Below are 27,957 nucleotides of genomic sequence, written 5' to 3' on the forward strand. Positions count from 1 at the left end.
TGAACATGAAATTCCAGGCAACTCCTTTTAAGCCTTAAAAGCAAGACACAGAAACCAGTTTTGCAAAACACCAAGTCTATATTTACATCCACATGTAATAATATACTCAACTAAAGTGAAATACATCATAAATTAAATGAGTAATGTGTGCCTGCTGCTTGCCGACTTCCGGTTCCAACAATTAAAATAGAACAAAATGGAATGAAATAAATACATTTAAAAAAAAAAAAAAAAAGGAAAAAAAAAATCAACAATTTGTACCTCTATATATGCACTGTTATTTCCAAAGGAACATACAAAACCAGTAGTATCCCAATAGTTAATACTGATGGGCAAAGTGTGGTGATGCTGCCATGGAATGGAGTCTTCAGGTCCATTTTTCCATTCCAACCCCAAAAAAAGCCTTGAGGGAAACTGTACCAGCATGAAGGGAGATTAAAAACAAACAAGCCTTAGGTCTGTTTGCTGCAACACGTTAAAAAGCAGCCCTGCACCTCCAGGACAGGGAGAGATCACACACAAAAATAGATTAACCCTTTTCCAAGTGAATTCATCTTCAAAAAATAGGCTATAAAAGTGCAAAACTAGGAAAACAAAATCTAGATTATGTACATATGGCTCAGCTTATGAACAGGAAAACAGGTCAATAGTGTACAATTTCCTGATACACAGCACTTCATTCCATTGCCAGTTTACAGAGACATTAAAAACCAGTCCCACTTACAGGAACTAAGACAACTGGAACATCTCAAGTTGCATAATGAAAAAACAAAGAGTTTCTAGGTTTTGCTATTTTACATTTGCTGTAAGAGGGAAGAGAGAAAAACAAACAGTGCAAAATATTTAATTGTTTTGTTTTACTAAAATATATGGAAGTCAAAGCCAGGTACAGAAGGAATTAACTCTTAACTACAACTTCATGAGAAGAAACGAGGAAGGCAAGTTAAAATATGCAACAGTTCTGCTTTACTGGCTGGTAACTGGCCATCTTCCCTTTACAAAAATTAAACTGCATGTGCATTAGAAAAAACTCTTGTTGTCTTCACAAAAAAATAAAAGGAGATATTCTCCCATTTACAGGTTATTTCTCACTCATTTTAAACACCCAGTAGATGCTAAAACTTGACATCAAGAAGCTTCCAAGCACAGTCAAGTAGGCTCCATCACAGCCACATCCCTTTTGCAGTCTGCAGAACCCAAATTCATATTTCAATGCTCTTATTTGAGACTTTACAGCTTTGGACAAAGGTGCAAAGGATTTTTTTTTTTTTTTCTTGAAATGTGACTGTGTGGAGCTTAGTACAGAACCAAACATTTGAAACGTGAAGATTATTATTGTTTCTCAAGCAAGTCCCAGGGATTTTCTGTTTGGATGGTGGCAGAGGTGTTTTTAAGAGGCTTCTCTGAAGAACAGCAACCAGTGCCAAGAGAAGAATCCAGCCACATTTCAGGAAATCCAAAATGTCAAGTATTGCCTCATGTTTGCATTTAAAAGCATGCTGGAAAGAACCCCAGAGCAGCAGAGCCCTCCAGCACGTCCTGGTCCTCACCCAGCCAAGGCAGATCAATGTCAGCACCGTTGCTTTAATGTTCACAACATTTATAAACCGGACACTTTCAGACAGTTTATTTGGAACTTTGAAAAAACTAACATAGTTCAACAGGGAAAAAAAAAAAAAACAAACCAACAGATGAGAAACTTTCACTTTTATGAAAAAGGAGCATTACGCCAACAGGATTTTCAACTTCAATATTTACAGTTTACCTGAGGTGCAACGATATATATTCTTTCCAAGAGAAAACTCTTCAGCAGCGCTCAAGTATGTAAAAATAGAACTCCTACCTAATATTTGGTCAATTAAATCTAATGAAAAATACTCAAAAGTCAAGGTCAAGATATACATTCTCCACACACCTTCATAACCCAACTGTTTAGACTACTTTTGTATGGCTATTTGGTACAAAATGTTAAAAGAAGCAATATTATAAAACTGTAGTGTTTCTATATACAGTACAATCACAGCTTAGTTCAGTAGCTTTCACCATTTTCTCTTCCTCAGGGGATGAACTGCAGGTATAACTCCATGGAATATGCACTTGTGTCCTTAGACCTGGGGGGGTGGGAAAAAAAAGAGGAATAAATATGAATTTGTGGTGTACAGCTCTAGAATACAGCACAGTTTTTGCTGGGAGGAGTGTCTTTATAACAAAGGGAATTCCTTCCACGTCCTTGCTAAAGAATTGATACTGCCATGGAAGCATGCATTGCCAGCTTTTATCTGGCAAATAAAGTCTACTTTGGAAGATGCTCAGCCCCAGGAAGAATTTCAGGCATGAAATCAAGTTAACAACACAACCAGACACATCTGTGCTTAGCAGGGGGACAATAAGAGCAGTAAGATTAGAAGAATACCAAGAAATAAAAGTGTTTTAAAAGCTGTCAACTCAATGTCTGATAGCTCTTTCCATAAAATCATGTGTGCTGGCCCAGGTGCTACAGCATTCCAGAAATACTCCTTAAGTATTACCCTAAAAGGGAAATGATCTGTAGCTCTGGGTTAGAAAATGCAAACACATCTATTTATTTCCAGTCCTGCAGAGCACTTCTGTCCTGAGCAGTGAAGGCTGCTGCAGGCACAAGGGTGTTGAGGTCTCAGATCCAGCACTGAGGAGATGAACCAGGTACAGCACCAGGTACAGCTGACCTCCCTCCCCAGGAGGGCACAGCCTCCCTCTGCCAAGCAGGGAAAACATCTGGGATAACCCTGGATGACAGGAGGGGCTGCCCAGGAAGGTCTCCCTTCCCTCTGGCCTCAGCCACGCCGGAGCTGTGGTCTGAGGAGTGCTGAGGGCTCAGCAGGGGCAGCAAGAGCAGGGTCTGCACCTTCAGGAGGGCCCAGCCAGCAACCCCCAGCACCCCCAGCAGTGCCACAGGCACCTCCACCCTCCTCAAGGACTGGCTCAACTTCGGCATCCTGGCTTTCACTGAACACTTCCCACTGGAATTGTAAGTAATTAATGTATTTATTTAGTGACCCTCCCATTTCTCTTGAAAAAGGAGCATTTTGTCCCTATCAAAGAAGCCATTGCCACTACTCCAAACAATCGGTGCTGCCACCCCAGCACCTGGTGATTTTGTAAGGAGGATTTTTCTCTTTTCAGGCTCAGACTTTCACAAGCTCCCCTCATGCTGCACAGGAACCTTTGATGCCATCAGCACCCCATGCAACGTGTAAGGAACAATTAGTTCAGAAGGTTTGTGTACCGTTCTTGAGTGATTCAGTTCTTCTTGTCACTGGGTCTGAAGGGTGTGTTCCCCACAAAGGGCTCGTAACTTCTCTTCTGCAGCAGGTTGCTGGGTAAGTGTTGGTATGACACTGATCTCTTTCCTGGAAAAAAAAAATCATTTAAGGGAGTTAGCATTATTTCCTGCTCCTCCCAGCATCCAGAATCCAAAATAACTTGACAAATCATCTCACAATCAGATATTCCTATTATAGGGAATTCAGGATGCAGAATAAATACAAGGAGAATGAAAAGATAATTTAACAATTTTGTGCTAAGTTTTATCCAGGTGATGTCCAGCTCCAAATTTCACTCATTTGCATGAAAGAAATGTCTTTGCTTAACTCATCCCACAGCAGATGCCCTGCCTAAGGAGGTCTAAGTGCTGCACCCTCAATGCCTAATTCAGTTCCTGTATTCGTCTGAAAACTGAATTTTTCAATGAGTATTTGAGAGGGAAACTGGCTTCACTGCTGCCATCAAGGATTACATGGAACTCATGACACTTTAAAGACTTTTAATACACATTTACTTGCAGACCTTTGTTAAGCAATTTTCAGCCTAGTATACAGGTACTTTTGTGTTTATCTGAGACCATTAATTCACATTTATAAATGTGAAATCAATGCCTGCTCCATATTAAGTCTTACTGGCTTAGGCAAGCAGTCAAAAACACTTCATAAAATTAAGGCAAAAAGTCCAGAATCATTACTCCCACAGGATCCAAAAAGCCCAACTGCCATCCATATTCCATGAAAGCTTCCAGTGCAGCATCGAAAAAAAAAAAAAACCTCCTGATCTTTAATTAAATTAAAATGGCACAGCCAAATTAATATTTCAACAGAATCCACGGAGCCATTGGAGTGTGTCACGAGCAATTGTCTTTAATTTGCAGCCTCTGCCAAATCAATCAGCCAACAGGTTATCCCTGATAACATGTTGCCATTGCAAAGGCAACTAATTTGAGAATAACACAAACTGAGTGGTTTCAGAATGTTTCTGTCTCTTCAGGGCAACACGGGATGGCAAAGCTTACAAGCAATAAGGGAAGGCATCATGCTTTAATCAAGTTTGCCAAGTGGAACATATTCTCCTGACAACTTGATCCAGCATTTAACATGAGACAGAACACGTCGGGGGCACCACGGGGATGCTGCCACGAGGCACAGGGCCCTTAGAACAAGGTTTTGACATCGTGGATTAGAAAATCAGCAGGGTTCAAGGGGAACAGGGGGCAGAAAGCTGCAGGTCTGCACCTGCACAACTCTGCAGATGGTATCGCACAGCTGAAGTCTAGAGGAGCTGTTGTGTTTCAGATTTTTAACGAAAAATAAAAAGAATTTTAAAAAAACTTTTATCTCTGCTCTCCCCCCACAATAAAATTCTAACAGTGAGACAGGTTGCTGGGCTGTTATCCTGTACCCTTCTCAATAATGATCAAGGTTTGGGCTGGGTATTTCTAAGCAAATTGGTTGAAAAACCAAGAAATTAACCTTACAAACCCACATCTTCTAGCCCAGGGCTTTTATGGAAGTTGCTATGAAAGCCCAGTAGAGGGGGGCTGGTTTCAGAGCCTTTCCAATGGAGGTAACAGCCATAAAAAGTTGCTTTTCTCGCCCTGAGCCACCAGCAGCAGGGGTAATGAACAATGAAATCCTCATTTCCATGACAACAATGCTGTCAAATTAGCTGCAGCCACAGTTCTGGGGGCTCTAAATAACAAAGTTCCTGTCTGCAGGGCAGTGTCTGCAGGCTGGCCCCAGGGAAGCGGAAGCAAAGCCCAGCCTGAGACCATTCTGCACAGGTGGAGCTCCCAAAAGAAGATCCAGGTGGATTCCAGGGAAGTCAGTGCTGAAAACCAGAGCTGCTCCTGCAGCAGGCTCCCTGCTGACAGCTCCCCATCCCTCAGTGATCCCTGCACACCCCCAGCTCTGCGGATTCTGTGCTCCTGCAGCCCAGGGCCCACTGTGCATTTCTCACAGCAGCCCAGGGTACACAGCCCCAAACCTGCACCAAAGCAGGAGCTGACCCCATTTCCTCACCCTCCAGTGACTCAGCTCTGGTGCTTTTCCTTCTCCACATCCTGCCCAGCCTGGGCACACAGCTGTGACACCTTCCCTCACCTTTCCCATAACCCACTAGGAAAGCCTGCATATTTATATATGAATATGAATTATTTCTATGTGATGTATTTTTGAAGCCCACAACCTTAAAACAAGCAAGCAAAAAGCAGAACAGAGTGAGCAAATACTTTTTTTTTGCCTCATAACTAAATGTGGATTCAGTGTTTGCTGACCTGAGGGAACACACCCCTGCTTGTTACCATCCCAGACTACTTCAGAGAAGCAACTTTACTGCTTGCAGAGAACGGGAGCATTCAGAGTTCAGCCACTTCACAGACTTTCAGACTACACAGCCCACACAGGCTATTCATTTTTATAATGGGATCTTCGTCTCAAAATTCAAAGTCCTGTATTTGTAGCTAAGTCCATGCTGAGCTCAGCTTCAAGTCATAAATACCACCTTCTACAAATAGTCAGACAACTGCTTAAATATCACCCAGCACCTTTTAATCTTGGCCTCCTGCTGACTTTTTGAACATGTTGACCAAGGACAAAACACAAAAAGCATGTATTTTGTAGAAGTACCAGAGATCTCCCAATACATCACAAATCATTTATCTCTGCTAGGCCCAAAAGTTTCCACTGAGCATTGCTACACCATAATTAGAATAGCAGAGATCTGTTGTCTTGATTTAACAAAGTATTCTGTTCCTACTAGAAGTTAAACATTGCAAAAAAAAAAAAAAACCAAGCCACTGAAGAGCAGAAGTCTAAAATCTACATCAGTTTTATGATTGCAATACATCCTTTTCTGCTCTTGAAGGGAACAATTGTCCATGGCAGCTTTTTTTTTTTTTTTTTTGGTAAAAAGTATTATTAATATTCCAGATGGTGCAAGACTTCTGGCACATTAAGCAGAAAGGATCATTCCATATCCTGGATTAGTCAACATGTCTGGAGTGGTCTGATGAGCAAACAATACATGTCTGCCATCAGAAACCCATGGCAGAGGGGAAGGGGGAACATGAGGAACTTCAGACCCCCCTTTAAAATTCAGCCCTTCCACACCTAACTCCCCAAGCCAGGAGTTTGCTGAACCTGGATTTTAAGTTTAAAATCCAAGCACTGACTGAACCTGGTGAAATGCTAAGTACAGCTGTATTTTCAATGTTTCAAGGTGGGCACACATTCATTTATACCCCATTCCCCTCCCTGTGCAGCGGTGTGAGAGGGGAAGGAGGGATTGTACCTTCTCCTGTCGAGCTGGTGACTTGGCCATTGCTAGATCCACAGGAACCATAAAGTGATCCAGAGCTGTAAGGCTCGTAAGCTTTGAGAGCAGTCAATCCATTGGGAGGATCAGCATCATCTGCACTGAGGAGCCCTTGTTTGGTTGGCAGAACAGAGGATGTGGGTTTGGTACGAGGGTATTCCTGAGGTAGCAGATTTGCATATCTGTTTGCAACACGAAATCTGCTCATTTCGTATCTCCTGTAATTAGCCAGAGGAGAGTCCAGGTGCTCCACAGCTACCACAGAGGGTTTCATCCGTTTGGAAGAGGTTTCTCCATAGTCCAGACTTGCATTGCTCCCAGATTTACTACAGAGATAGTCTCTCCCTCTCTGGCAAGCCCAGCCAGGTTCATTGAGGTGAGACTCGAGAACCCCGTTCATGCTGCTGCTGACCAGACCGGACTGAGTCACTGGGGCACCCAGAACTTTGATTTTATACTCAGATTTTTTTACTCTGTCCAGTACTGGAGAGATCCTGAAACTGGAGTGCACTTCTTCTTGCTGAGGTTGTCTGTAGTTGTTTGCCTGAGCTCCAATGTTGCTTTGCTGTTTATGAAACTTGAGGTTACTCGGGGCTGCGCTGCTCGACTCGCTCACGGAGAAGAGAGGGGCTTTGTTCTGAGGAGGGGCACACTGCTTGGCTTTCCCTGTCTGCAGTGGCTTTTGCTGTGGATTTGTGGAAGCCTTGTTTTTATTGGGATGGAGAGGCAGAGGAGGCACATCCTTGCCGAGCAGGGCCGGGGGGCAGCCCGTGCGCCGGGCCTTGGCCACAGCCTTGCTCCTGTAGCCGTTCTTGTTAACAGTGTCGGGGTTGTACTTGTGCATCAGCCTCTGGTGCATCATGAGGACCTCGGGGTAAAATGTCCTGTAGGTACAGAAGGGGCAGGTGCTGGGGGCCAGCAGGCCTCTGCTTGCAATCACTGAACACTCCTGGGAAGTTTTACTGGATAAGTCCAAGGGCTGCTCGTGGCAGTCCACGACAGGTCTGCGTTTGTAGTTCTCAGTGCATTCTTGCATATTGTTCACATTTTTCCCACCAATAAAAGCACAGATATACTGGACATCATCTTCCTCTGATGCCACAGAAGCCTTTCTCTCTCTTTTGGGCTGAGCTTCCTTGGCTTCCTTCTCAGCCCTTAGTTTCTCTGGGTAAGGACCAGGCACGTTCTCAGGTACTTGATTCAAACCGCTACAAACAGAACCTTTGTTCGATTCCCTGGAATTGTTCTTTACTTTTAAAAAGACTGTGCTGCCTATTGCATTGCTCAAGGACAGAACTTCCTTTTGCTGCTTGGCAGGTGGGCAGCTCTCAGCATCTTTGGCACCATCAAAAAGCCTCTTCAGGTTTTTGGTTTCTGGAGCAGCATCAGCAGCCAGCGACAGCGCCGTGTCCTGACCCCGCAGGGAACCTTTGCTGTCACCCTTCCCATCAGCTGCACTGTCACCGTGCCTGTCCTTGTGGTGTCTCTCTAAATGATACCTCAGGGAAGTTTTCTGGGCTGCTGCATACTCACAGAATTCACATTTGTACGGCTTTTCACCTGCAACACAGATTTATCAGTAAATCAGTCTGAGATCTGAAGTCTTGATCACAAACGCAAGGGAACATTGTGGACTCTAAAACACTAAAACTGATTTTTCTCTCCCCTTCCACACTCCTAAGTCCCAAACTCATGTAAAACATTTAAACAACAGTATCCTAATGCTTTTACTAACTACAGTGACATCTTCTGGCTGTGCTGGGATGTTTCTGCCTATGGATGGAGATGGGAGCTGACAAAGTGCTTGGCAGAGATAAGCAAGGAGTGGAACTCTGGGTCAACCCCAACAAGTTCCAGCCCTTGATCACCCCACAAGTGCCCTATTCCCAACACAAATGGGGCAGCTCAGCTGGAAACAGAGCTGCCTCCCAAGAACACACAGGCAGCAGCAGCAAGGGTTTGTCTGGCTATGCAAAATAAGGAGCTGAGTTGAAAAAGAGACTCAGCTTTTCCCCAGGTAGCAGCAGCTGGCAGACAACCAACTTCACACCTGAGAAATTGGCTGGTTTTTAAATTAAAACCAAACCCTAAACTTTCACTATACCACTAAATGCAGAAAAAATTAAAACTTTAAAATATATGGTTTTAGTAATACTTAATGCAATTAGCATTACTTAAAACCATTTATACTTATGTAAATAATTCAAATAAATTTTAATTGCAATTATTTAATTTTGCTTAGAATTAAGAGAAAGCTTTGTTCTTAACATCAGCAATTTTGAAGGCAGTTTCTGCCTTTTTTCAAAGGCAAAATCAAACATTTTATCCAAGTGGATTCAGCAGACTTCCCTCCCCAAAAGGTGTAGCCCCCATTTACCTGTATGAGTTCTGAGATGAATATTGAGGTAATAATTGGAGCGAAAATACTTTCCACAGTAGCTGCATTCTCTGGAGGTTCCAAGAGTTTTAACTTTTGTTCTTTCCAAACTGTCTTCATTTTTATCTTTGGGAGAAAACACAGGCATATTACGAAGAGCAAATGCAAATTTGCAGTCTTGTTAAAAACAGTAATTTTTTTCATGATAAACATAAAATTCTGAACTGCAGTCAAATTCTACACTCTGCAAGTAACTTTTGCTGTGTTTTGCTGCACTCTGAGTAACAAGAGCACAAGAGTTAGAGATTTCTGTCCACAACACTGTGGTTTGTGACAGTGACCAAGGAGCCCACAGAACAAACGATGCAAAATAAGATTCAAAGAAGAAAAAAAAAAGTTCTCTTTCTTGACCTGCAGGACCCTGATGGAGAATGGCCCACCTCAAATACTCACACAGGTTATAAACTGTATTATTTTATTAAAGGGGTGTTTGAATTAGTGTGAGTGGGATGATTCAGACAAAAACCTCTCTGTGCATGATAGCCAAACACAGACAGGTGGAGAAGGAAGGCAAATATACCTTTTCTTTAAAATTAATTCTAATAACGGCATTATTTATGTGCTAATCAGTGGAATGTCTGTAGAGAGACACTCCTTAGATTTGATGAGCAATATTTCCTACAAGCTCCTTAGATGCAAGAGGAATATTTCACTGTATTGTTAGGGAGTGAGGAAATGCCAGGGTGTCCCAATGGGTTGGTTCCCCGGGTATTCCAGGAACAAACCCAGGGATAACCAGCAGTTGCACTCCAGTGCAGAGGCAGGAGGTGCCACAGGAGGGCGGCAGGGACAGCAGAATGGCAGAGAATTCACCCAAACACCGACTGCAGCTCCCATTGAAAATCCAGACAACTGCACTCAACACCCAAGGCAAGGCTGACTGGAAACCTTGGGAGGAAGGAGACCTTCGGTGTGACTAAGAAGTCGGATATATAATAGACTTGAAAGAGTTCTTTGAGGTTCCTGCCTGCTGGAAAGTCTCTCCTGGAAATGCTGTGCATGGCTCAGCCCTGGTGAGTTAAACAAACAGCTCGTGTCTCCAGAGGTGTGACTCAGCAGCTCGCACCAAAATCTGCTCTGCTTTAGGATAAGGCGCTGGGAAACAAACTAAGCAACTTCACATTAGGTAATCATTTCATTCCTTTGTTCCTGCAGGCGAAATAAAGGGCTGCACATTACCAGAAATGGCAAAGTCAGGCCTGTGTGGGTGCCAGGACGTTCTGTACGCCGTGTCTTGCCCTGAGATTATGCAAGTGTCTGTTCTTCAAAGCCGGCTGGGAGCATGTCACACACAGAAGGGCAGATTAGCTGGAGACTTTCTGCCAGGCCTTTTGTCCCCTGACATGCAATCTTTTTCAATTAAGGAATCATTCAGTATCACTTGCTTTTCTAAGACACTGTGACACGCAGAATTAATCCTGGGTAATGTACAGATGGAATCCATCCACGCTGTCAGCAATCCTTCCAGGCAGAGGAGTTAAATATACACCTCTCTTACATACAGGTCCACAAATTAACAGCCTGTGGCCTCACACAAATGATTCAAATATGCTGGTTCTGACATTTAGCCTTTCAAATTACTGTTCAAAACAAACACTGAACTTGCAGTTACATAGAAAAAAGTTTTAAATTACTCTTTACTTCTCAGAGCCTCAAAAACTGCTGGTGTCGAGCACTGAACATTTTTTGCCCTTACAAGATAAAGGGAGGAAGAAAGTGATACTGCAATTATTTCTCATAAAATACTCTTTGTAAAATCATGTGCTGGATGAGAAGGGATATAGAACACTCCAAAGCATTCAGTAAAGTCAGAGATAAAGAGTGAGTAAACAGTGACTTTTCCCAGTTGTTAAACTCACTGCTATGAAATCTACTTCAATGACTGCAGTAACAGCAAGAAGCCCCAACACAACTTCAAAGAAGGCAGCATCCAAACCTTCCTTACCTCTCATTTTTCTCTGTTCCCTTTCCCCCACCATAACATTCCCTATCTAGTTTTTTAACATTTCCTATCACGTTCTGAAAAGATAACGGAAAAGCGCGACGCATTCTTTGGCTCTAAGGAGTTCCTAAACAACTCTCAGTAACAGCCACTTCAAACTGAAGTGCTCCCCGTGCTACTCACCTAAATTAATTGTTTCTGGAAGCCCATCTTCAGAGCCATCCTCAGAGCCTCCCTCCATCCTCTCTGCTGCCCCGTTCTCCTCCAGGTTCCCAATGATGTCGGCACAGAAGGTCCTGGCAGCAGAGGAGGTCTCTCCATCGCCCCGCCGGTCCCTCTTGTGCACTCTGGAGTGAAGGACCAGCTGGTGGTATGTCCTGAAGGCTTTCCCACACTCAGAGCAGTGGGTTGGCTTCTCTTTGTTCTGGGATGATTTAGAATCCATCTCCATAGAAGGCACTTCACCAGCGGGATGTTTCAGTTTGTCCTGGGTTAAGTTACCATTCCCTGTGAAACTGCTGTTTTTATTTACCTTTGACTTCCCTGTAGTTTCAGCCTGGCTACCTTTATTTGCATTCCAAATTTCACAGAGTTCTTCTTTATCTGAAGATGACTCATCGTTGTCTGTACTTCCTTCTTGCCCTGGCTCTTTAATCTGCCCGTGGCCAACTGCAATTTTACCTTTGGTAGCCAGCTGCCATGCTTGATACGTGGTGAAAGGATCCAGCTCAGCGATCCACTTCGCAAGCTTCTGCAGTTTGTCCTTTTCTGGAACCGAATTTGGTCTTAAGTTCAAGAATTGGAAAAATTCCTGGTTTTGAGATGTTTCTTCTGCATTGACTTCAGCAGTCACTTGGGGGCTTTCACCATTGGGAACTGATTCTTTGGTATGCACTTTACTGTGCTCAATTAGAGTCTCTTTATTGTGAAATAGGAAACCACAAACCATACAAATTTTGTAAGGTGACGTTACGTTTTCAGTTACGTGCTCCTGCACCACTTCATTTATTGTTATGGGGCCTTCAGAACCTTGCTGATGTTTGTTTCTAGAACCAGGTTTTCCAGTGTGCGTTCTCATATGATTTTTGAGGAACCACGGCTCTTTAAATCTTCGCCCACAGACGTTACACCAATACGTGAAAGAATCTTTATGCTTTTTCATGTGCGCCTCAATGTCAAAAGCTTTGTCAAACGTCTGCCCACAAACTTTGCAGCTCAGCTCCTCGCTGTCCTGCTGGTTGCTCGGCGAAGGTGAGCTGGTTCTTACCTGACACTTATCCAGAGGGCTCAGATACTCAGCCTCCACCCTGAGCACGGCGGGCTCGCACAGCGTGGGCCTGTGCTCCGTTAACACGTGCTTCCCCAGCTCCTCGGGGTGCTTGAAAGTCTCATCACAGAACATGCAGTCCAGGGGCATGCAGCCCTCGGCCTGCAGCAGGAACTTCTCCTGCAGGCTTTTGTAGGAGATGGTGTTGGTTCCTTTGATGGTCATGGAGGCATCGCTGGTCTCCATCTGGGCTCCCACGGCGCTGGCGATTCCCTCGGGTCCGTCCATGTATGCCAAGAGAGGCTGCGTGGGCATCTTTCCTCCCTTCTGCTCCCTTTTACATCTCTTAATGGCAGCCTGCACTTCTCTGGGGGTGCTCCCTGATCGCAGTAAGGACACTTGTAGAGTTCTCCAACATGTGCTCAAAAGTCTGCTCAGCTAGAAAACCTCTGCCAGGAAAATTATTTTTAATTTTTTCTTTCCATCAGCAGAAAACTGTTTCTTCTTCAGCTTTATGTGCTTTCACACATCCCAGCAAAAGTATCCACAGATTTGCTCAGTGACGGGATGAGGTTTTTTTGGATTGTTTCTTGAGAGTTTTCAAGTCTACAGATACAGTCAGTTGCACTTAGTTTTGTTGCACAAACTTTTCAAATAGTTGCATTGGGTAAAATACACTCAAGGCCAAGTTCAGTGCCACAATGAAACTCCAGCACCTGGGAAAGAGACGAGTTAGTCAGACCTTTCAAAAGAGAAGTACTGTCTCCCAAACAATGAAAATATTAGGGCTGAGAACCTTTAGAAGAAAGTGTATTTTTAAGAGCCAACGAGGGATAGGTAAAAGGCACCTGGGTCACTTTTCTATCTGCCACAGTTGAAATAGTTTGGTCCTGAACATCCATCCCTCTGTTTACAACTGTTATTTCTTTGCAAGACTTTGTCTATTCTTTCTAAACCTGCACTTACCCAGTTATATAATGCTGCTGAAACCGTATTTCAGTGCACTCCTGAACTCATAACAATGCAGTAGCCCAAGTAACCTTCCCTTGAACCTGCAAAACCACAGCAGAACTTCACTTGTTTGTCCTCTAAAGGCTGTTAAGCAAAAGGGTTTTTTTGGTTTTTTTTTGTTTTTTTTTTTTTTAAGACTAGATAGCTTTTATAGTTCTGGTACACAGGGAGTGTCAGCACAAATCTCTGTATTAAGAGCCATTCACCAGCCCCACTACTCAAAGCTTTCCCTATCACCCACAAATTTACAATGTCTGTGACAATTCTGGCCTGGTACGTAAGAAGATCTCAACGTTTTGTATGAACTAATAATACCGTTTCTTGAACAGTGGTTTATTATTTAAATCATCCAAGAGGCAAATTATTACATTATGAAAACAAAATTCTTCTACCTTTAAAGTGGCACAAAACAAAAAATTTTTTATTGGTTATACTCACAAAGGAAGGTTTAAGATTCAATGAGATTAAACAGGGTTATAATATAGTTAATTACAACTCCAATTTAAATCTCTGAGTTGTAATGCCTGTTAGCAGCAACTCATGGGCCAACACTTTGGGCTGACAAACTATACTTTTGTGGAGTTCAGGACTCTAATTGATGAAATTTTTGGGTAAAGGAAAAGTCCAGCAAACTAATACAAGACTAATATAAACTGCAGAAGAATAATTCTGAGACATTTCCAAATAAAGTCATAACTAATGAAAAGAATTCATTCAAAATCTGACTCAAACTTTGGCAAATTATTTCCTAAGAGCCAGCTGGCCAGTGACCACATGACTTGAACTAATAGACCCCAAAATACATTATTCTCTGTAACTCTTAGAGCAGAAAACAGCATGGACACAGCTGGGGTTTAAAATTCACCTCAATTTCCACCTTTGCCTTGCTTTTATATGGAGAAAAAGGAAGCATTTTGTTTTATTTGACCCAAAGAAAGGACAATAACTCAACCACAGCCCTGCAATGGTTCAGGCTGTCAGCTTTCCACGATAAAGATGATTATCAGTTGACTCTCAGCTATTTCTGATCAGAGCTGGCTGGACAGAAAAAGTGGTCTCAAGCCATTAAATCTTAAACCATTTCAGTAGGAATCAGCCCAGGCAAGAGAAGCAGCTGGGGAAGGAAACCTCAGCACACACTGAGGAGTCATGGATCCAGCATCTCAAACACTTCATTCACTTCCTGCAGCCTTGCCCTGAGAACACTCCTCGCTTTTAATCTGAAAAGTCAGCACCTCCTTTCCCACCATGCAGACCACAAGATCCTGGGGCCTAATGAACATGGGTAAAAATAGAAAATAAAATAGAAAATAAAACACCACCACACCAGAATGCCAGTAACAGGAGAAAATTATTGTTGCCAACTGCTTTTCATTTTTTTCTGTTTCTCCAAAGCTTAAAGTCTCTTCACCACCCAGTCCTCTAACCCAGGGTGACACCATCAGCACATTAATATCAAGAATTGTACAGGGTTTTTTAATCCCAAGTTGTTTTAGACCTGGGCCAAAGACTTATCCCAAGTCAGACACAAATGCAGGATGTTGCAGGGTAAGGTGGAGTGTAAGAGGAACAGATCACTGCTGATGGCAACAGAACCTGCATTTTCTGCAGCCAAAGTCTCTCTTCTAACTACGCCCTTTATCCCCATTTCAGTTTCATCACTGCCATGATTAACACTTCCTCTCTGCAGAATGAATCAAAAATCTCCTGTAACAGGCAGGTTCCCTTCAGTGTGGGGTGACACTTCTGCTTCCACTGCAGCCTTTGCCTTTCTCCCCCTCCCAGCTCAGACCTTCCCTCACTCTCTATAGGCAGGTGAAGGAGCCAGAACCAAAGTCTGAAGCTCAAGTATTCAAAAAACTTTTTCTCTTTTGTAAAACATCAGGAGAAAACATATCAAAGGCTGCTGGTTAGCATGTTTTCTGCTTCATGTTTCAACTTGCCTTTTTGTTCTATTTCTATTGGAGTTTTAAAAGGTATTTTTTACCCAACATGCTACAGCAAAGCTCAGTGAGCATCTGCCTGAAAATAAGTTTCAAATTTCAAAAAAACAATCCAGGCAAGATTAAAAAAGTGGAACAAACTTAAGAGTTGAGCGCATTTGCTTTCAGAGCCATAGGGAAATGCTCTGCAGGAAGAAGTGTAAAAATCATGCTCCAGAGAGGCCAGAGGCATTTCTGGGGCATGAAGGCAGATCCAAAGGGCAGTGCCTGCAGTGCCACAAAGGGAACTGCTGCAACTCATCAGCCACTACTTCCTTGCTCGTGTCTACAAACAGAAAAAAGCAATTAAGGTTTGTTACACTCCCACTTTGTGGCACTACAGCAAACACACGATAGAGCAACAAGAATTGAGTCACTGGAGAAAGGAAACAGGTGAGAAGCAGCAAAATCCACCCTGAGTGCCCTGTTCTTTGTAGCATTGTGAGGTGAGGTGAGGTGGGGGAGAAGAGAGCTCCTTCTGACATGGGCCACCACACATGGCCTACCAAACCCAGCCTAGGATAAAACCAACACTGACAGCCACAGCTCCAGGGATTTTTACAATTTAAGCAACAGGCAAAGATCACATCTAGGGAATGCCCCAGGCTGGTCATGGATGGGTGAAAAATCCACCTCAATCAATCAATATCTTCTCTGGTCTTTGGAAACAGGGCTGATTCAATCCCATCTCAGCTGTCTGGCACACAAAACCTGTCCTCACAACCACACAAACACAGAGTGTACAACCAACACCTGAGTCATGACAGGAGTTCCACAGGAGCTTGGGGCCAATTTTGGTGGCTATCAATAGGTTTGAAATCCTTTGGAGACTTCATCAGAGCACTCTGCAGCCTCCACCAAGCTGTGCTGGCTGCTCAGTGCTCTCACTGCTTTTCATAGAGGCTCTGAGCAGTCCTAAGAACCAGCCACAGCTCATCCTCTAGGCAGCACTGCAAACAGAGCAAGATATTCCTGTTTCAGGAATCTGAAATGCCTCTTTGCAGCTCTTGCTCTTGGATACACAGGAGAGAGCAGCTACAGACTGGGAATAAACTGGAGGTAGCACTTCGGGAGGGAAGTGCAGATACAACTAGACAAGAATGTATTTAAACTGAGAAGAAGGAAGAATACAAGCACTGGAGTCAGGAGGTGAGTTAGAAAGCTCCAGTCCTATTCTCTATCTGGTGATTACACACTTCACTCTGATTAGATCCATGCCTTTTACAAGTAGGCAGGATTTTATGCTCTTGCGTTCAGACAAGCCAACACACGCCAGAACTAGAACCCAAATATCCCCACCAGGATTTTATCCATTAGTAACAAACCTTTCTTCCTACTGAGGATAATATGCCTTGGATTTGAAGACCAAAAACGCTGATTAATGACATTCCTGGTATTCAAAACCCTGGAGGCAGCAGGAATACTGTCCAGAGTTGCCTCAATTCTGTTGTTTCCTTGGAAAAGTGGACAACCTGCAACACTGTGACTAAGGCTGAAGGTCTGTGCAGGAGCTCAACAAATAAAGTACAGTACCTGCATTTCTTGTGTCTTCTTTCACTTTCAGAAGACAAAAGGACACACCAGTATCAGAGATCGACTACGGCTGAAGGTCTGTGCAGGATCTCAACAAATAAAAGTACAGTACCTGCATTTCTTGTGTCTTCTTTCACTTTCAGAAGACAAAAGGACACACCAGTATCAGAGATACTGAGCAAAGGAACGGAACAAAACAGGAAATCCTTCCTTCCAACAGCTGAAAAACGATAAACTCGCTACACATGAACTCAAGGTTGAAATAAAAAATTACTTATCCCCCTCACAGAGCAAGGCAAGAAGTTCCACTTGTGACCTCCCTGCCCATCTGCAAACACCCCCCTGCCCCTCCTGCCCAGCCAGGAGCTTCCAGGGGCTGCTCCAAGGGGAGTGAGCAGGGCTCACCTGCAAACACCCCCCTGCCCCTCCAGGAGCTTCCAGGGGCTGCTCCAAGGGGAGTGAGCAGGGCAGGAGGAGCCTGCACAGCTCCCCTGGACTTCTCCTGGAGTCACCAATCCACCTCAGTTCCAGGGTGCCACCTACTGCACTTGATGTCACCAGAAATATATTTCAGCTGAGAATACAGAATAAAACTACTGGAAAAGTTTTAGCCTGAGCATTTAGCACACTTCAGCTCACAAGTGAGTCATCCCTGGCTGAGTGTTTCAGCAGGTTCACAGCGATACCCATTACATTTATAAACACCACAAAACACCCATAAAGATTCCACTGGACACATGAGAACATCTTGTTTTCATTGCACTTGCCACACAACCTAAGAACCACACCAAAACCCTGCTGCATATAAATGGATTATTAAAACAGAGAAAAGTTTAATTAAGCGCCTGTAGAGAAATTTAATTTATTTTCATTAAATTACACAACCCAAGACAACATATTACATAGTCTTGAAGATTTCTTTGGGAAATGACCTATCAGGAGTAATTTTATTGCATTTCTACTTCCTGCATTTCAAAATTTCCATGAATATGTAACAAAGACTCTAGACACACCTTTCAGAGAATAGCACAGTCTAAGCATTGAATTTCCCATTTTAAACACATTACAGAGGCACTGGGAATAAAAGTTGCATGGCAAGTCTCAGGATAAACAACTATTCTTTGCTAATTCTTGCTGCAAAACTATTGTTAAACTGTTAAAAGCGACCTGGAACAATTACAGAAGTTAAAGTAGTTGCTGCAACACTTTCTTAAAAAGAGAAGTGAGAAAACTTGAAGAGTTACAGCCAAATCCAGGACACTGAAGTTACTTTTCTTCTCTGGCAGATAAACACTCAAGACACAACTACCTCAACAAACCCAAATTCTCAAATTCAAGGCCAGCAGCAGAACTATCACTGCTTAGCTGACCAGCTTCTTCCAGCTGCTGCAAATCAACCAACTTAATTTTTAACTGGGTCTATTGAACTTGAGAAACTTACATGCAACTCTCATTTCCACTTTAAAAAAAACCCTACAGTTTTCCTCATGTTTCAAGAAGTTTCAGGATATTAAGAGTCATTTTACATGAACTGTTCTTTCCTCTTGGTGTGTTTATGCCCCAGAACAGATTGCTGGTAAATAGATTTTACACTGCTGGTTGCTTATTGGAAATTACAAGTTTAACACCTTTTTTTACTTCCAATTTCAAAGATTTACTTGAGTTGTTCCAGTCCTACCTAAAGACCACAGATAAAACAAACCAGTTAACATCACTTTTAACAACACCTCACTGGGACCACAAATAAAAACTACCTTATGTATGTTATCTGTTTTATCTGGGCACAGCTGTGTTCAGGTGTAACACTGATCACAGGCAGAGCAGCTCATGCATAAATAAATACACCTTCAAATCCTCAACTAAAACCTGAGCTGAAGCTGAACTTCCACTCCTTTAGAACGTTTTTTTAATATACATATACATCATTGCATAAAGCTAAGGCAGCTGTGCCACACCTACAAAGTTAAGCAGAAACAGCACCCTAAAATAGTTCCTAACAATATTTAGGAGCTCCAGCTTTTGGGATGCCCCTCCAGTGTCCAGGCTGAGGGTGGTTTCTGCACAAGCCACCAGTGACCCCAGGTCAGTGCCGGGAGCAGTTCTGGTGTACCCTGGCATCCCTAAGCTCCCACACTTAGTCAGAAAGGGAAGCCAAGTGTCATCCCGAGGCTCTCACTCACCAACTGCCCCAAAAGGTGAGTCAGATTTCCAAAGTCCACGGCGTGGAACTTCGGGTTTGTGCCTGCAGGTAGCAGGGGTTGATGGCAACCGCGGCACTTCCTCCGCGCGCTTCAGCAGAAACGCGAGTCACGCTTGGGGCAGGAGGGGCTTTCCTCACCAGGCACACATGCCTCTGCCACCCCAGGCTGACACAGGGATAGTCCCCGATTGCAGCGAAGATGATGCACTATTTGCTCCACAGACCATGACCTTATTTCTCAAAGAACACAATTGTCCATTGCCCACGACTCCAGTGACAACAGCGGAGAGTTATTTAAGTGAGCCCAGATAAAACCTGACTTTGCAGAGCAGCACAGAAGCCAAGAATTATTCCTCATTACTGGGCATTCTGCTGCTTTCTAGGGAGGGAAAGAACTGCTCCCATCTTTAACAGTAGATCATTTCACACAACTTCCCAGAGCGTTCTGTGTTAGGAGGAGCACGTGAGTGATCCCAGTGCTGCTTCTCGTCCACACGGAGCCTTTTATACCAACTGTGCAAGCACAAAACTGTTTTTTATACTTTGGTAACAGTTCAGCCTGATAAAGAACCAACACGAGCACTTGTAAAGGAAATGGAGATTCAGGGGGAGGAAGGGGAGGAAGAGAGTTGTTTGTTTCGGTTGCAGGAAAGATCAAAACGAAGATGTTCAGGTTGAAAAGAGAACATAAAAGATGACCCTAAACTGGAATTTCCACTCCCTCCATCTGCAAATTTAAGTCCCCCTCGTTAGTCTTCATCCTTCAGGCTTGAAGATTTCAAAGTTATCCTAAACTTAAACTCTTTCATGGCTTATCCTTTTTATCCCCTCCAGGAGAGACGCTCAGTTATAGCTCCTTCTAACACCACCACAGATTTCCAACACAATGATCCGAAAACAATTCACAAAAACACAACCAGAACGTACACAGAATTTGAGACTTATTATCCAAGCATTTCTGCACACACACTTCAAAAAGGTTTTGTGTTGAAAGCCCTTTTGCAGTCTGATAAAACAGACACACACACGAGTCATTTTCCCCCCTGAAGCCTCGCAAACAGGATTTTAATCACCAGTGGAAAATAACTCATAGTTAATAATGAACAATATTAGGAAAACTCCCTCCCCCCATCTCAGACATCTATACTAATAAAAACAAAGGATATCCTCTTTCTCTAAAAAACCTTTTCCTGTGGAGTCCCTTTTTCTTGAAGGCTAGATGTCTACCAGGGGTTTGGCAGAGGATGGATGAGCTGAGTGTGTCTCCTCAGAGAACTGAATGCCTCTTCTATCAAAAGATGCAATTAGGCCTTTTAAAGCAGGCAACGTATAAGCTTGCAGCATTCTGCACATGTTTTTTCCTCCACTGAGCAAGAGCAAATATAAAAGAGACTAATTCTTGGCATTAAAGGAGGAAGCACTACAAGTAAGTATTGACTTTTAAAGTTCAGAAGGACTGCTCAAATTGCCAGATTTTTATCCTTTTTCCCTCTGATTAGGAGAGAATTTCTCAGGAGCCACAAAACCAAAGCGTTCTTTAGACAACAGAAGTGGCCAATACCTGTTGTAGAAGAGCTGAAAGACACAAGAATAATCCTATTTTAAATAAGTATGGGACACATTTCACCACTGCTGTAGGATGATGCAACTTCATTAAATCAAGAAGTTACATGCACTTAAACTGGCAATGACCCCTTACCTTACAAAACAGTTTATTGTTCTCTCCACAGCAGGTAAAGGCTCTCGGTGGAATGAGTGATACATTTTTATTGTTGAGTCAGTCTCACCTTACACAGACTGCCTTGTATGTTTAGTCTTGGTTTTCATTTAAAAGAAGGTATTTTCAGAGACCTTAAAAGCAAATTTGACTTTTTTACTTCTTGGCAGAGGGATGTAAGGTCTCTCCAACAGCCACAACTACAAAGAAGTGGTAAATTCAGTTTACCAAATTAGACTTAATTCCTTATTACTCAAGAGCCAGGAGTTCCTCTGTAGCAATTACAGGCAAGTTGCATCCCTTTGGGCAGCATAGGTGAAATAACAGGAAAAGAGATTATTTTACTACTCCAGAATTTGAGAGCAGTGGTCACTTCCAAGGAGTTCTCTTTGTTAAGGCCATTAATGTGCCCTAGTGCTCTCACCTGGCTTCAAGTCTGAACCCAACTCTCACCCAGCACAGCTCAAACTGCTGCCCCTTGGAAGGAACAGAGCAGGATCTGATCCCTGTCCTCTGCAGGGCACTTGGAAATTGTCACTCCCAAACAAAACCACAATCAGGTGCTTGCAAAAGGCAGTCTTGAAAGATGGAAGAAGGTACAGAGTCCAGGGAAAAGATATTTACTTGTAGTTCAGTCATGCCCTGGAGTAGCATCTGAAGGTACTAAAATAGAAAAGTGACAGAAAGAGACCCTTCCAAAAGCTGCCTCCGTTCTCCCATGCAGGTGGGAGATCTCCCAGAGACTGATGGAGACTTTTTAACTCCCCAGCCTTACATTCCCCCTCAGCAGTGGGCTGCAGGGATGTGTGGGGTGTACCCAACAGCTTGGGCTGCACAGGGCCAAGCTGGCCTGTAAAGCAGAGGCAGCATCTGCAAGAAACTGAGCTAACAGGCAACTTCAGGCTCCAAGTTTACCAGCACAAGAACAAAAAAAAAGTTAGAAACAAACAGGAAAGGTGAACAGAAATTGAGGCTTCTTTGGGCCACCTTTACATCCATTCTGCCCACATGGTACCAACCACGAGTCCTTGTGTAAATCTAAACAAATCTAATTTGCTTCTTCCTGAGTACCAAAGGAGAGGCTGAGAGAACCCCCAGGATTTCACCCATCCAGCTCTCTGCCATCACAACAAAGTGCAGGCACAACACAAAGGCCTCAGTTTCCCTGATGCAGCTCAATCAGAGCACACTGCACCCCCTTTATTACAGTGAGAAATGCAAGTGTACCTATTGCGCATAAACAAACTCAGACTTTGATACTTTTAGTTACATAAAATCTGCAGCACATAGAAAAGCACCATCCAGTCAATTATTCACTTCTGCTTGCATGGTTTTCTGCTCCAGTCTTGAAGTCACCCTGATCTACATAGATTTCCCTGCATGTTCTACCCACATTTCCTCTTGTAGTTTCTTTTGAAATCCTCAAGGCAGCCTGATGAGCAATTCCATCTCATTGTGTTTCTAAACACGTATGTCACCTATATTTTTAATTTCAAACTCATTTTTCCCAGCATGTACACTGCTCTACTCTGAAACTGCAAAGTCTGCTCTTATCACACTGCTTAAAAAAAAAAAAAAAAAAAAAAAGGAGGAAGAATCAAGAGTGCTAGATTTATGATAAGCTATAAACTATGCTCTGACCAAAGTCATATGATTACAACAGTAGAAGTTTTTATGTATTTTTCCCATTGACATACACCCACGTTTGGCATAAACAAGCTTCATCAGCAACAAAAGGAGATTATTTGGCAATTTCACTGAAGGGAAAAAAAAAGTTGATTTCTAAAAGCAAATTATTTTGACAAAGCAACTTTCTGTTTGGAAGCACATAAAAACCTAGGTAAGTTGAGGCTGAAAAAGGCTTTTTTAATCCTAAAATACAACATGTGTTGAGAATCTTACATAGCTTGGTCATATCCTTTTCCTTACTTTTGTATTCAGTTGCAAATCTCTTGTGGAATGAGTCACATCTCTCTCAAAGCAGCGTACAGTAGTCAGCAGAATCCCCTCAGTGCATTCATGCACCAGGAAGAAAAACTTTTTTTTTCCTAAAGTCACCTTAGAAAGGCAGGGGGGTGATCAGAAATGCCCCAAAGTCGGCTAAAAGTTAAAAGCAATCTGCAAACCATGCCGGTATGAGATGGGGAAGGCTCTGAGGGGGGTTGGAAATGCAGAGTGTCCCCAGTGAGAGCTGAGCTGGCACATGGCAGCCCTGCTGCAACCCAAAGGCTCGTCCTGCTATATTTAAAGACAATACCTCAACAGTGAAGTATTACAACATTTAAAGTGAGATAAATAAGCATAAGACACAGGCAAATATCCTTGGTTATTTAATCATCCTGAAAGCAGCGTGGAAGTGTGAGGCTGAGTTCAAAGGTCAAACTCTTCTTTCAGCTTCTTGCAAAGAAAAGAAAGCTCAGCCCGTTTTACCTTGGGGAAAGGGGGGCTGCTCTTTCCATATGCCAGCATTTCATAACACAGGAAAGAGGGAGTGTATTTACATATACACTGGATGGAATCTTTTCCTGGGACAATGCATTCCAAATCAAGATTCAGGTTAGAAAGAACTGGGACAACACAAAGTCCCAAAGAACAAAGGGAAGTTAAAATTTACTTAACGTTTCCCCAGAGCTTCTTAATTGCAAACTCTCAGATTTTTTTTTTTTTTTTTGTAACTAAAAGTTTACTGTAATCACTGGATTGAAAGTCTAAGTGAAAGCCACAGTTCCCTTTTAAAATAATTCCCCCCTGATTACAGTAATAACTTAGCACTTTGTATAAAATATGGTATTAATCTATCAGCATAGTTCTAAATGAAAATACAGTGGCAAGAGGAGGTATTTCTGAAGGTTAGAATAAGTGTTCAAAAAGGAATTTTTGGAGTGTGATCTAATGAAAGGGGAAACCAGAATCAAGTAGCCTTTTGTGTAAGACAGTCTGATAAAAAGGTGCTAAAGTTTATTATCTTCCCCTCTTTTCCAGCCCCTACCCTAAATCTTGCTCTCCCCACCCCTCCACCAAAACAAAGCAAAACCAAAAAACATTATTCACTTAAAGAGGGAGAGAAAGAAATCCTCTAATGCAAAGCCTGGAAGCCATTCTCTAAAGACTACTTAATATGAAACTTTGTTTACAAGACACCAATATAGCCTCCTTACCACCCTCAAAACCAGAAAACATCCACTTATTTAAAGAAATGCTTTTTCTATTTTGATCAACAAGGACGTCGGTATTCATTTTAATTTTAAATTCGGCCCCAACAGTGCCATATGAATGTTTTAAACTCATCTATGATATGCACTGTTTGAGAATGTTTAAACAAAGGAAGTAGGAAAAGCCTTAAAATACACAGCAAAACTTAATGGCTTCAATTTTTAAATATAGCCTGATTGCAGCATGACAAAATTATTCGCTTATGCTCACAGACAGCCTTCAGAAAGAATAAGTGCAGTCAGTGGAGTAATTTGTCCCACTGGAAATTCTGTATAAAATATCTACCTAAAATAAACAAGGCTTCGCAGCAAGAATCGTCAGTTGCCATTAAGGACACACCTTAAAGTTCTTACCACACAGTAACTAAACAAGTACAAACTAGTGGGGACTGTTTGCTACTTTTGTCTTAAAAGTTAATGAGATCAATTCACCGCTCAGTATCAGATCCTCAGATCATTTTCTGCAAAATGCAGCAGACAAACAACCCCCAAAACACGAACATCCAGGCTTTGAGTGGCTGATGTGTTATCAGCAAGATTGAGCTTCTAGAAAAGGAGAATAGAAATATTCACATTTAAAACCTGACACCACGTACCAGTAAAAGGTAAAACGCTGAAGTGCTCAGAATCTGGAGCTCTGGTACTGGAAGGCAGCTGTTGTTCCCCTGCCTTTTCTTTTGTTGTGCTTAATCTCATGTCAAGTCATTCAACCAACTCCAAAGCGATGAAGACATAATTGAACAACCTTAACTAAAAACTGATCTACTGTTCCTCAACTGCCATATATGCTGTTTAAAGATTAAAAGAAAAAATGCTAACTTATGAAAAACAATCCACAGAATTTAAATCGGCAACTCTGCTGCATGCAGAAGAGTTGCTTGGCTGAAGGCCAAGCCAATCAATAATCACTGTAATAGCCACGGTTCTAAAGTTATTTGTTTTTCATATTCACCACCCTGAAAAACTTAAAAGGCAAAACTTGAAAACTCAGATGGTGATTTCAGGAGAGAGCCTAGAGATCGAAAATCCAAGTATTTTGCTCAGCATGACGAGATTGCTCACTAAAAAAAAAACACGTTGCAGAACGATCAGTGATCACAAAGCCACATTCCTGCTACAGATCTTAAAATATTGACTCAGTTACAGAACTAGTAAAGGGGAAGAAAAAAAAACCCTCCTCCACCCTCGCCCTCTTCCCTCCCCCTCTGCCAAAGAATGCAGTTTATCCTACTTATTTGCAACTGTCCTTTTCTATTATCCAAGGAAAGGCTGAAACCTCAGTGTGGACATCCCAAATTAAAGTCTCAGTCGTATTCCCAAACCTCCAGTTAAGAAGAGCTCCTAAGAGCAATAAAACATGGCGTTAAAGTATTTGCAAGCCATTGTCACAGCCCTGTGCTCTGGTACCTTTGCAGCCCCAGAAGCAGCCCCCACCAAGCATGGAAGCGTTGGTCAGCAAGTCAATGCCTGCTATTCAACTTGTAGTTAGGCGTTTTATTTCTGTGTCTTCCAGATCATATCACTGCTGCATTTCACGGCCTAATAAAATGTGAAGAATGATATGCTCCCTTCTCTCCCCCCCACCCCTCCCTGCATCTGAAACTGCGTTATTTCCCTCTCTTCTTTTTCACACATTCTTACAAAAACTTCCCTTTTCACATACTTCTATAAGAAAATATTTCACTGCAGCTATACTTCAGTTCCTATTTCTATTTTCGATTTTCACTAGATTCTTCTGCTCCTGCCTCCCCCTCAAACCCACTGGTAGAAACTGATGTAGTTTTAAAGCTCTCAAGGTCATTTCAGAAATGAAAAAAAAAAAATGTTGCCTTAAAAAAAAAAAGCCTTTAAACACACAACCCCCCTAAACTAAACCCTTTTCACATTCAAACGCCTTTCATCAGCAGATCAATAACCCAACAGAAAGATTTTTGTTCCCCACCACTTCAAAACTATTACACTTCAATTCAAATACTTACTGGGAGTCACACAGCACATTTTATGGGATGGCTCATTAGAGAACATACAGACCTTACTTTGGGTGCAGGTTTTCTGTGTGGGAGACAAACAAACAAACAAAAAAAGCCTCACACCCCAAACCAGAAAGTCCAGGGGGCATCACGGAACAGGAATGAAATCCAATCTCTGGATATTCTAGAATTTTATTGTCCTCTCCTGGCAACCTCTTTTGTTGCTTAAGAAGTCAGTTGAGGCTTATTTATTTATTTTCTAAACTCCCTATTCCCCTTAAAAAAAAATAAAAGAAAAAAAAAAGAACACGATGCTAAAGAAATGATCGGGAAGGCTTTGGTCTTTGAAAGACAAAGGTAAATGAAACAAAAACTGGCAAAACGGATCAATAAACTTTTCATTAACAACCCCCCCTCCTCCTCCTCCGCCCCATGAGCCACTTACTACAAATCCTTCTTCCAGGAACATCTTTGACTCACAAAGAAATAAGTCTCTGGTCGCTGCACACCCCCACCCCGGCCGAGAGCGGCCCCCGGGCCCGGCCCGGCGCCTCGGGGGGGGCCCAGCGACCCCCCAGGTGTTGGATGGCAGCGCGGCCCCGTCCGGGGGCGCCAGGGGAGGGGGCGGCGGNCCTGGACCTCCCCCCCCCCCCCCCGGCCCCGCGCTGCCCTTCCTCCTCCTCCTGCTGCCCCCGGGACAGCGCGGGGACAGGGGGGGCTCCGAGCCCCGCTTCGAACCGGGATGGGGGGGGGGGGCTGCGCCCTAAACCCTTCAGACATCCCGGCGGCAGCGGCCCCCCCCCGCGCCTCACTCGCACAACCGGCCCCTCACGGCAGAGGCCGCCCGAGGGACGGGGCTGCGCCTGCCGCAGGTACCCCCGGCGGGGCGGGGAAGGTGAGGAGGAGGAGGAAGGGGCCCGGAGCCCCCGGCAGGTGCCCCCCAGCCCTGCCTCACCTGAGCCGAGGCGCCGCGGGGCAGCGGCCGCGCCGCGCTCGGGGCACTGTTTGTAAACGGCTCCGCGGCAGCTGTTGCTCGGGCAGCCCCGGGCCACGCCCCTCCCGCTGGGCACGCCCACCGCGGGGCGGGGCCTGCATTGGCCACGCGCCCGGCGCGTTTCAATCAAGGCTGGCCACGCCCTCAGGGCCACGCCCGGCGGTGGCCACGCCCCGTCCCCTCAGGCCGGACAAGGAGTGATGGACGCGCTCCGAAACACAGCGGCTCCCAGCCAAACACGAGCCACGGAGCCGGTATCACCCAGACACAAATCCAGTACACCTCAGAAGCATTAATCCTTGCGTGGGTCACTGGGGACGTGATGAGCACGACCCTTTTTGTCGTGTGGCTGCAGCCCCCATGATCCCGAGGGCTCCGTGAGGGGCCTGGCACACACAGGGCTGCCCGAGGAGCAGGGGGACAGAATACACAGATTTACTGCGGAAATTGCCCCAAAAGAGCCGAGGGTTCATCTACTTTTCATTTTTTTCGAACACCCAGCTGCTCTGTCTGCTCCAGAGGGATGGATGCTACAGAGGAATCCATGAAGTGTGGCAGGCAAAGACTTAAAATACATTTCCGAGTGTCCCACTTGGCACTGAGGAGGTTTTTAGGAGTTAAATGCAATCTGTAATGCTGTTAGCAAAGTGCTTAATCTCCGCTAGACTGAGGTTAGCGCCTCCCTCAAGTAAATGGGATAAGGAGGAGGTGAGTTTCCATGAGGTCTCTGCTTTTTCCCCCAAAGACACACCGAGACCTGCTAAAGTCAGTTCAGTTTACATCACTACATCTACATCGCACCCAGGGGCTTGTTTCCTTCAACATAAAAATCATCCTGCCTGAATGGAGGACATTTCTAAAATAATTGCAGCTAAAATCATGTGTTTTGGGGTTTTTTTTTAATTATTTTTTTTTAAAGTTCTCAAAATGTTCTCCCAGTCTAAAACGAGCAACCCCTACCCAGGCTGAAATTTAGGTGGCAAATAAAGATTACTGAAAACCATTACAGAATGTGTAATATATACACGGTAATTACTTACCAGGTAATTCTGGAAGGTGAAATATCTTTAT

At 43.6% G+C, this 27,957-nt stretch overlaps 1 protein-coding gene across 3 annotated transcripts; it reads right to left on the bottom strand.

Moving 5' to 3' along the window:
* Positions 1-58: 58 nt before the first annotated feature.
* ZNF217 (zinc finger protein 217) lies at positions 59-26,936 on the bottom strand. 3 transcript variants are annotated; one of them, XM_041417871.1, is made up of 7 exons: positions 26,338-26,393; positions 13,234-13,319; positions 11,184-12,983; positions 8,999-9,124; positions 6,598-8,181; positions 3,266-3,389; positions 59-2,111 (listed from the first exon to the last, which is right to left on the bottom strand). In XM_041417871.1, the coding sequence occupies exons 3-6, from the start codon at positions 12,580-12,582 to the stop codon at positions 3,280-3,282; spliced, it is 3,219 nt and encodes a 1,072-aa protein (XP_041273805.1). In that variant the 5' UTR covers positions 12,583-12,983; positions 13,234-13,319; positions 26,338-26,393; the 3' UTR covers positions 59-2,111; positions 3,266-3,279. The 3 variants fall into 3 exon arrangements, with proteins under 3 accessions (XP_041273805.1, XP_041273802.1, XP_041273803.1); XM_041417868.1 differs by lacking the exons at positions 13,234-13,319; positions 26,338-26,393 and adding an exon at positions 26,848-26,936; XM_041417869.1 differs by lacking the exon at positions 13,234-13,319 and having other exon boundaries at positions 26,338-26,466.
* Between the last annotated feature and the right edge of the window lie 1,021 nt (positions 26,937-27,957).

The sequence above is a fragment of the Onychostruthus taczanowskii genome, unplaced genomic scaffold, assembly GCF_017590055.1.
Source record: "Onychostruthus taczanowskii isolate IOZ18803 unplaced genomic scaffold, ASM1759005v1 scaffold57, whole genome shotgun sequence".
Classification (NCBI taxonomy): Eukaryota; Metazoa; Chordata; class Aves; order Passeriformes; family Passeridae; genus Onychostruthus; species Onychostruthus taczanowskii.